A 10,972-nucleotide genomic window follows, 5' to 3' on the forward strand; every position below is an offset into this window, starting at 1 on the left:
GGATCACAAGGACCGTGCAAAGCGTTCCCACATAGAAGAAGAGTCATCCCCATCAAGCAACACAGCCAGGACATTTCAGCAGAATTTTTCATGTGCACTAAAAGAAATTGAGAAATTTGACCGTTCATCAAAAATAACAGTGCAACAAGCGATTCCTCTGTATCCTGACATTGTCAGAGATGTTGCCCGAGTGGTTACTGCTTTGCCACCAACACAAGTTAGTGTAGAGACTCTGCTCTCAAAATAATTAGATCAGATTTGAGGGCATCCATGAAGGAGGATCTGACAGAGGCAATACTTTTTCTGATGACAAATTTATAGATTTCTTCTTATTAACTGCATAAAAGTGTTTATTGCATATTTACTTACAGTTTAGAAAAGTTTATAAAAGTTATTTGCTATATTCTAATTGTACTCTAATAAATGTAGTTTTTGCTCTAAGTGGTCTGATTACTTATATGATGGTGAGAAACTGAATAAGCACGATGTTTAATATTTTACAACAGTAAATTTGTTGTTATGAATTGGCCATTTATGAAGGAGTCGGAGTCGGAGCCTGATAAAATCCAGGAGTCGGAGTCGCAACTGTGGCTTACCGACTCCACAGCCCTGCAGTATATTGCAGATATTTTTATTCAGGAGCATTATAATGACACTTCTATCTTTAAGGGGATCGTGTGGAGATTTGCTGCAGAAGACCGGAGAAGATGGAGGTCTGCAGAGGCCGCTGTGGATGAGAAAACTCATCATGGGGTCTGGACAAGAAGAAGAAAAGGAGACCGACTCCAGAGACGTCATCTATAAGGTACTTGGATGTAAATGTTATTTGTGCTACTGATTTATTCTCATGTTTTTATTTGTTAGGAACAGTAAAGGGGTTGTCCAGGTCTGTGCTGAGTCTGCAGTCATTTATGTGACTGCAGACTTCTGAATTCTCACAGTGCTCACTGAACGCTGTCAGGATTCTCTCGTGCCGGTGATTTACATACATACAGTCACATGCTGACTAGACATGTGTGGCCTCACTCAATGAAAATGAACGGAGCGAGGCCGGGCACGTCTAGTCAGAATGTGGCCAGAAGTATATAAATCACATACTTGTGCTGACATGACTGTAAATCGGCAAGGGAGAATCCTAAAAGTGTGCAGTGCATTCGTTGTGAGAATTCAGAAGCTGCAATGTCAGGATTCAGCTCTGCAGGTTCCAGTAGTCCTCACACGGACACTTCACTCATATGCGATTTCCATACCTGACAACGAGCTTCTCTTCCTACTTTCAGTTTTTTACTGAACATTGAGAGCATTAGGGAGAGCAGCTCGTGGGTACATGGCTAAGTGTGCAAGTCGCATATGTGGGGGGGGGGGGGGGGGGCGCCGAACCAAATTCTTGCCCCAGGTGCCAGGAAGCCTAGATACGCCTCTGATACCAGGTGCACTAACAGCTCAGTGTTACCATGAGGCTTCACTCACATTAGTGAAATCGCATTGTACTCTGACCAATGTTATTCAATGAGTCAGTGCTGATCTGCAAGTTTTTCCTCACTGTAATCGGGATGAGGAAAAAAAATCAGAGCATGCTGCATATGGCCATGTATATCGGACGAGACTTGCCAAGGCAAGTCTATGGGTGCAAGAGATAAAACTGATGGCACATGGACCGTCCAAACTTTACGCACACATCTCAAAAGGAACCATGAAATTTTATCAGCCAAATTCGCAGTCAGAATCCTTAGAATAGATTGATAGATATCCTGCAGATATAAAACTTCAAACCCCCATACATATGTTAAACTTGAACCCTTTATGGCCCTTCATGTGCAGTTTATTCTACAGCTTTTTATGCTTGTTTAACCTAATAAATAAATTTAAAAAAATGAAGTCTGGTCCCCCCTATTTTATGAAACCAGTAAAGGTAAATCAGACAGCTGTGAGATGATATTATCAGGTTGGGAAGAATAAAAATATCAACCTGCGGTCGACCCAGACTTCAAGTGCTCATCACACTAGATGTGCCGAATCTGGAAATTTGCATTCGCTCTACCCGATTGCCCTGGTGCGTTAGCAATCGGGATAATGGGGTTGGGGGCTGATGTCAGCTGTGATTTGTCTATCAGACACCCGGGTACTAACCCGACAATCAAAAAGAAAAATAATTTTAAAGAAAAGCTCCCCATACTTTCCGATTCACCAATTTAGCACATTTGTCAAACTATGGTCCTCAGCATGAGTATATTTGGCCTTCGATGCCACATGAGTCCCTCGAGAATATTTGGCCCCGCCTTGCATCGCACTTTCACCCGTCATTGCACTTTCAACTATATTGCCATCCTAGATGCAGATACAGTTCAAAGCAATGATAGAGGATGTAGCGTCAGCTGACGTTCTGTCTCCCATCTCTGCCCCTGACATCTCAGAAACTATGTGCAGTGCATTATACTGTTAGCCGCACTATGTGGGGCGCATTATACTGCATGGAACACTATGTGGTACGCCTTATACTGTAGGGATCACTATGTGGTACGCATTATACTGTAGGGATCACTATGGGGGGCACCTTATACTGTAGGGATCACTATGGGGGGCACCTTATACTGTAGGGATCACTATGGGGGGCACCTTGTATTGTATGGAGCTCTACGTGGTACTCATTATACTGTAGGGAGCTCTACGTGGTACTCATTATACTGTAGGGAGCACTACGTGGTACGCATTATACTGTAGGGAGCACTACGTGGTACGCATTATACTGTAGGGAGCACTACGTGGTACGCATTATACTGTAGGGAGCACTACGTGGTACGCATTATACTGTAGGGAGCACTACGTGGTACGCATTATACTGTAGGGAGCACTACGTGGTACGCATTATACTGTAGGGAGCACTACGTGGTACGCATTATACTGTAGGGAGCACTACGTGGTACGCATTATACTGTAGGGAGCACTACGTGGTACGCATTATACTGTAGGGAGCACTACGTGGTACGCATTATACTGTAGGGAGCACTATGTGGTACGCATTATACTGTAGGGAGCACTATGTGGTACGCATTATACTGTAGGGAGCACTATGTGGTACGCATTATACTGTAGGGAGCACTATGTGGTACGCATTATACTGTAGGGAGCACTATGTGGTACGCATTATACTGTAGGGAGCACTATGGGGGGCACATTGTACTGTATGGAGCACTATGGGGGCCATTATACTGTAAGGATGTGCCTCTCCGCCGCTTTTTTGCCTTGGATATTTCAGGTTGGTCAGCAGCATTGGAAGGGCACTCCAGAAAATAAAGACAGGTGTTTCCTAAAACATGAGTACGGTGGAAATTTCTCTTTTTCATTTTTATGTGATCCAAAACACTGATGACACCAATACCAGTATTATACAGACATGTGAAGAGGGCCTAAAAAGGTAGGCAAACCCAACAGGTTGTGCTGACTGCTGTTACCTAAGGTCTCATGCACATGATTGTACATGGCCCATAATGCTGAATTAAACTGAGCACTGTCTCCGTGGAAGCATAGTCACGTGTGGGGTGAACTATCACTGACCCAGTTTTTCCAGGAAGCATGACTGCTAAGTGATAGTGTACCGTAAGGCTTTATTCACACACGCAAACCTTTTTTGCTTCTGGAAAAAAAAAAAAAAAAAAAAAAAAAAAAAAAAACCTAAAACTTATAAAGCATTTTTCAAATGTATGAAGGTTTATTTTATATTCATTTACATTCTGTACATCCATTTTTACCATATGTGTGTCATCCATTCTTCTTGCACCCAAAAAAAAAAAAAAAAAAAAATCAGGTATAGGTTTGCTAGGCTTCTAACAACTAATATATAAAAACTGGACAGTGTGGATCAATATGCTGCTGTTTTTTTCAGCTAAACTTGCTGTTGATCCTACTACATTAGATGCACATTTGTCTTGCAGCAGAACCTCATTGGACTCCGCTCCTTCTTGGTTTATCGATATATTTATTTTGTAATTTAGCATCTTCTGCATGTACTATTGCTTTCGAACTTAGCAATCACAAAAGTGAACTAAAAACAAATACTAAGAGCTCTTTCTGATGTCCATAATCATCGGTCCAATCTTGGATCGCCATGCATGGATTGGCTGTGCGTCTCCTAATACCAAGGATGACGGCTTCATAGAAATGTTTCAGATTGGACCGATGATCATGGATGTCTGAAACAGCCCGTATGCTAGGTTTGTATAGGGCGGTATATAACACAAGCACCAGATGGAAACTACGACAGGAACAAGATCCCATTGTTTTAAATGCTGAATGTTCTCACCTTTCCAGCCACCAGTCATTGGGCCGGACTAGTATCGTTCCAGTCACCTAATCACAAGATTTCGTGCATTGCTGGGATCTAGACCCCGACCAGTCCCATGGAGCAAATGGCGAAAAGCTGTTGACAACTGATACATTTTTGGGGGTTCAAAGAACAAAGTCTGATGCAACAGGAATGTATGAACCCAGCCTCAGAGGGGTATTTACAAAGACTGGCGTTTTACACATTAATTCTTTAACCAATAGCCTGCTGCAATAAGAGGTACAAATAAAGTTAGCTCATCTCTTTTTTGTTTGTGTGCAAAGAAATAAAATATATGACGGTCATGAGCCTTGGAAAAGATTTCAGCTATATTGTACATCGGTTTTTCTGGCACACATGTGCAATAGGGCAAAAAGTCACAAACCTTTGTACAAAATACAACTTGCATGAAATTTTGACTCCAGTTTCCTGACGTACATGTGATGAAACATTCGCCCACTTTAGTATTCAGATATTAAACATAAAACTTCATTTTACAATTACTGTACATGAACTGAAGCTCATTCTAATCTCTATACTTTTACAAAGATGGGTCTTCATCCATAGTGGGTACCCATACTAATGCTGTCTTTACTGTAGGAAAAAATTATTTTATTGCCTATTATGTCAATACAGCACCTTTATTTAGATCAGTGTTCCCCAACTCCAGTCCTCAAGAGCCACCAACGACGGTTCATGCTTTCAGGATTTCCTTAGTATGGCCCAGGTGAAAATTGCAGTACCTGCGCACGCAATAATTCCATCACCTGGGCAATACTAAGGAAATCCTGAAAACATGATCTGTTGGTGGCTCTTGAGGACTGGAGTTGGGGAACGCTGTTTTAGATGTACGGCAACATATATTGCATTATCTTATCTCAGGTTTATCATAATATGCTTAATGGAATGTCTCAATGGGTTTTTGCTATTTAATTTGAAAGTAACAAAATGTAGGGGCTGAGAGCCTGATTCCTGGGATGTGTCACTTATTGGGATGTGTCCTGTAGTTTCAATACAATTAGTGTTTTATCAGCAGGAGATTCTCACTAGACGACTAAGGCCTGTTTCACAATTCAGGTTTTTTGGTTCAGTTAAAATCCGCCAAAAAGGCGGAAAGCGGATCCGTTGCTAACTGATGTGAACGGATGCCACCGGATCTGTTTTTTGACGGATCCGATGAATGAAGAATGAGAGAGAAATTTTTTTTTGTCCGCCAGAAAGGATTTCAGGGTTAAATTTCCGCTTGACTTCCTTTCTCCAGGCATGTGCACTGTAAAATGCGGATCCTGCAGCAAAAAAAAGTTGCAGGGTCCGTCCAGGCATGTCGGCGGATCCGCCAAAAATTTGGCGGATCCGCAAAAAAACAGATCCAACAGATGGCCATCCGTCAAGATCTGCCAGTAATGCAACTCAATGGGGAAAAAAACGGATCTGCCAACAAAAGGCGGATCCGTTTTTTTTTTCAAAAACCGGTGGATTTTGACTGATGGTCAAAAACAGAAGTGTGAAACAGGCCTAAGTCTCACATATAGACTAGTCCAGCCAACCCCACCCCCATCACTGATTGGTAGCTTCCTTCCAGTATGATGCCAATCTGGAGTGTGGGTGGGGTAATACACAGTTCAGCATTCTGACCACTGCTAACTATACAACAGATAAACCAGGGATTCTATCAAAACTGCACCAAGCAGCCAAGTAAGTGACACATCGCAGAAATCAGGGTTTCAGTGCACTAAACAATTCCTAAGTTAGCTAGCAACCAAGTTGGGATTAATCCGAGACCTTTCTGCCACCACACATTTATATTGAATTAGTGGTTGGGTTCATGATGTCTCGTCCTTCAGAAGTTCCTGATTGACTCTTATGTAGTGCACACAGCATATAACACTGGGACATTGGAATTTCAAGTCGTTCACATGAGCTTTTTGGGAAGAGAGATAAGATTTGCCCAGCACTGGCACTCTCTCTAGGCAGATCTGTGCGAATAGCCTGCTGATCTATTTTTAAGCAGGTATTTTAACATTCAGACTTTCCACTGTGGAATTATTGGGTGTGAGTAAACTGTCATTTGGGGGGAATATGAAGTCTCATCTTCTGCAGGGTTATTTTTAGGGGTAGACAAGGATTACATATCTGGCCGTTCCGATATTCTAACAAGGAAACTTTTCTCTTTAAATAATTTCACAGTTGTTTAAAACAATCGTTACCAAATAACTATATAAGCAGGGGCATCGCGTTTATTACGAATACACTATTTTAGGATACATAAAGAGTTCTAATATGGCAGCACAATGCACTGGATAGTATTTGTTATACCCTAGCAATCAAGGAGGACACAGCTGTATGAGACCTGATTGGTCGGCATGAGAACATTCTTAATTGTATTTTCTTCCTTTTGTTACAAAAAAAAGTTCTTTGTCGAAAATCTAAACAATATCCTGTATATATAATGTCTTCTCATCTGTGATCATTTCTTATAAAGTGTGAAAGTAAATGAATCCCAGTCTAGATCTAATGCAGTTATTAGTTCTGTTACACGTCTGTGCAAAAATTACCAAAATGTAGGAAAACTATATAATCGATATCAAGTGCAAAAATACAGGCTCGCATGGCTAAGCACACACACATAGAGATGTAACTGAGCTGTCGCTTAAGAGAAGCACGGCTAAAATAGATATACATATAACAGAGTAATAATAGTATGAAAAGACACTGAATGAAGGTACAAACATAGCACAATGACTTGGACCATGTGCAGCCGATGTAGGGTCACTGGGAATTTATAGAATATGCTGCCAAATGCAACTGAGATTATCAGATAGCAATATTTTATATAAACGAAAACTTCAAAGGTTCTAAACATGTTGAATAATAAATACATGCTAATTAATAAAAACAGATACACAGGGAGTCCCCCTAAAGTGTGGACACATAGGGAAAAAAAAATATTTCAAAAACAAATTTCTCAACAACATTTTATTCAATTGAAATATTAAATAACTTCTTCAATATGATTTTCATCATTTGCTATGCATAGGTTGATAACGCTTTGGAAAATTCTAGTACAGTTAAATGAATTAAAATTATAGTTAATGAGAATTCTTATGTGTCCAGACGTTAGGGACGCCATATAGGATAACACCGCTTATGTCCTGAGAATGCAATAAAGCAATAGCTAATAGCTTGGTTGTCAAATAATATAGCTTGGTATACAAAAAAAGTTGAGGGATGGATAGGTAGATAAAAAGGTGTAAATTTTAGTATATCTATATCTTTCAACACTCCAAATCCATAAGGGGGAAGGAAGGAAGAAAGAGCTAAGTTACAGAATAATATAGGTGTCTATACAAATGATAGGTAGCTATATACTGTAGATAGACTGTAGTAATTCTATAACCTGATACATCCGCCTCACAGGTTTTTACTGTAATACATGTTTTACTCATGAAAACTTTGGATTAGAATCTGCGCAGGATTCCTGCAGAGGGGAAGTCGGAGCCTAATGTCCAGCATTGGGAGAGCTGCATGTCAGGGTGTGCTGCCGGAGAGAGAAAATAATAGAGATTGCAATAAGACGGGGAATTAGGACACTGAAAGATGACTGCCTTGTTCTGGTATGCTCCAGATGTAGCAGTGCTGAGTACACAAATGCATGGTTTTCAATAGTTGCAACCAGAGTAGAACTACGTTTACCTTATGGGAAATCCCAGCACTGGGCTCATATAGATGTGCCAAATCCCAACCTCAGCTCCACTACACTGGCAAGTACACGCTCTGAGTCCTTGATAGCCAGTTTAACAAATAGCTGGAAAAAGGATGGATAGATAGAAAGATAGATAATGTTGCTAGACAGTTAATACAAATGTCCTTATGGTTCTGTCAGTGACCTGTCATTGCTGGAATACTATCCATCATTCGGCCACAACTTTTGCTCATTCCAGGACCTCGGCGCCCACAGTCCCAGCACAGAGCCCGCACTCCACAATGGCTCCGCACTCACCTTCCGCTCTCTCCTCACAATATGGCAGCCCCCCATGTGCAGACTGCGCCCCCCCCCCAAGTGCAGACTGCGCCCCCCCATGTGCAGACTGCGCTCCCCCCCCCCCCCATGTGCAGACTGCTCCCCCCCCCCATGTGCAGACTGCTCCCCCCCCCCATGTGCAGACTGCTCCCCCCCCCCCCATGTGCAGACTGCCCCCCCCCCCATGTGCAGACTGCCCCCCCCCCCCCATGTGCAGACTGCGCCCCCCCCCCCCCCATGTGCAGACTGCGCCCCCCCCCCCCCCATGTGCAGACTGCGCCCCCCCCCCCCCATGTGCAGACTGCGCCCCCCCCCCCCATGTGCAGACTGCGCCCCCCATGTGCAGACTGCGCCCCCCCCCCCCCATGTGCAGACTGCTCCCCCCCCCCCCCATGTGCAGACTGCTCCCCCCCCCCCCATGTGCAGACTGCGCCCCCCCCCCCATGTGCAGACTGCGCCCCCCCCATGTGCAGACTGCCCCCCCCCCCCCCCCATGTGCAGACTGCGCCCCCCCCCCCCCCATGTGCAGACTGCTCCCCCCCCCCCATGTGCAGACTGCGCCCCCCCCATGTGCAGACTGCGCCCCCCCCCCCCCCATGTGCAGACTGCGCCCCCCCCCCCCCCATGTGCAGACTGCGCCCCCCCCCCCCATGTGCAGACTGCTCCCCCCCCCCCCCCCATGTGCAGACTGCGCCCCCCCCCCCCCCCCATGTGCAGACTGCTCCCCCCCCCCCATGTGCAGACTGCACCCCCCCCATGTGCAGACTGCCCCCCCCCCCCCCCCCCATGTGCAGACTGCCCCCCCCCCCCATGTGCAGACTGCCCCCCCCCCCCATGTGCAGACTGCGCCCCCCCACATCGCTACCTGAGGACATGGGGTCATCGCTTCCATCCCAGCAGAGACCCCACAGTGTCAGCCTTCTAGGCTGCTGTTACCTCAGGGCGCGGAGTGGAAAGTTGGAGGTGACTAGTGGCCATTCAGGACAGGCACACCCCTCTATAGGAGCGGCCGGGTATGAGGGGAGCGCTGGCTCCGCCGTGGTGTCTGGACGGGCAGGAGGACAAGGTGACACATTACTGAGGGAAACGCACAACACCACCGTCCATTCCCTCCATCTGGCTCTGCGGCTGGCACAGGGAGCCCCGACATGGTAGCCATGACTGGGAGGCTGGCAGCACAGTGCTCGGCATGCCCTTACCCTGCTGGTGCAGATGACCGGTGCGTAGCTCTCCTCTGCTGGCAGGCTGCTAAACTGTTGCATGGACAGCATGCTGAGCTCACATCCCCACACTTCTGCCGGCTCTCCACCTCCCCACTCAGGGATCACTGCACCACTGTCCTTCCACGTGCTGAGGATGAAGGGTCCCAGCATCTTGTCAGCCGAGGACACGCCCCTGATGGAGCAACAAGTCAGGCACCCTTCATGTGCCGGGGGCCGCTGCTGCCGGTCACACCCCCAGTCAGTGCTGCACAGTGATCGTGCTCGCCAGCAGCTGTGGCACCAGTCACTGTCTGGGAGGCATCTGACCATCTTATGAAATGTATTATTATATATTACTAATGAGCATTATGGCTGATCAGACGCAGAGACCACTAACATGGGGTTTACCTATCTCTATATTTACGCACACACGCACGCACGCACACACACGCACGCACAAACACGCACACGCACGCACACACACGCACGCACACACACACGCACGCACACACACGCACACACACGCACACACACGCACACACGTGCATGTGTGTGTAAATATAGAGCTATGTAAACACCAAGTTAGTGGTCTCTGCGTCTGATCAGCCATAATGATCATTAGTAATCAATAGTAGAATATCATCAAAAAGTTAGTTTATTTCCAGAGATTGGGCGACTTTTCCTTTTTTCGGGTCGAGTCGGGTTTCATGAAACTCGACTTTCTAAAAAGTCGGGTCGAACGAAATCAGCCGACTATAGGGAAAAGTCAGAGGTCCGACTGAAACACGAAACCCAATGCAAGTCAATGGGGAAGCAAAGTCGGCAGGGAGTGGAGGACAGTAAACACACCTACAGTGCCCATTTCAATGCCAACAACATCAATTCTTATTACTTAAGCTTGTCAACCTTAATTTACTTTATAATAATAGTTGCGCATTGAAAACTGGGGGTTATTTGGGTAAAGTTGAGGGGGAGGAGGGCTGGCGCCAGGTTTTCGTGTGCCCTGGGCCAAAGAGTGTCAGTGCGCCCCTTTAACACATACCACAATTCATGATGCTCCGATACGGCACAGAAATATAGGTATAGTACAATGAAAAATACTTCACTGCTTACATAACATGACTGATCTATTTTAAATTGTACAATAGCTCAAAAAAAGGACAGTATATTACTCCATACAGTATTATGGCCACCACATTGTGCGCCATACAGAATAATGAGCCCCATATATTTCTCCATACAGAATAATTGGTCCCATATAATGTTCCATACAGTATATGATGAGCTCCACATTATGCTACAGTATATGTTGGTCCCCATTGATGATGCTCCAGTGCCTTATGAGTCCAAATAATGCTCTATATATAATGGGCCCCATTTCTAATGCTCCAGTGTATCATGGGCCCGGTAAATGCTGCTCCAGTGTCT

The 10,972-nt window shown here is 45.1% G+C and overlaps 1 protein-coding gene across 2 annotated transcripts in view; it reads right to left on the bottom strand.

The window, feature by feature from the left end:
* Positions 1 to 9,788, bottom strand: part of CORIN (corin, serine peptidase) — a 562,174-nt gene extending 552,386 nt beyond the window's left edge. The window contains exon 1 of one of the 2 annotated variants that reach the window (XM_073583463.1): positions 9,542 to 9,785. In XM_073583463.1, coding sequence (XP_073439564.1) covers positions 9,542 to 9,715 — 174 coding nt within the window. In that variant the 5' untranslated portion in view covers positions 9,716 to 9,785. Of the gene's footprint in view, positions 1 to 9,541 lie in introns of both variants that reach the window. The other variant, XM_073583464.1, reaches the window with a different exon arrangement.
* Positions 9,789 to 10,972: the final 1,184 nt, after the last annotated feature.

The sequence above is a fragment of the Dendrobates tinctorius genome, unplaced genomic scaffold (assembly GCF_039654945.1).
Source record: "Dendrobates tinctorius isolate UK_male_01 unplaced genomic scaffold, ASM3965494v1 ptg000079l, whole genome shotgun sequence".
Lineage (NCBI taxonomy): Eukaryota > Metazoa > Chordata > Amphibia > Anura > Dendrobatidae > Dendrobates > Dendrobates tinctorius.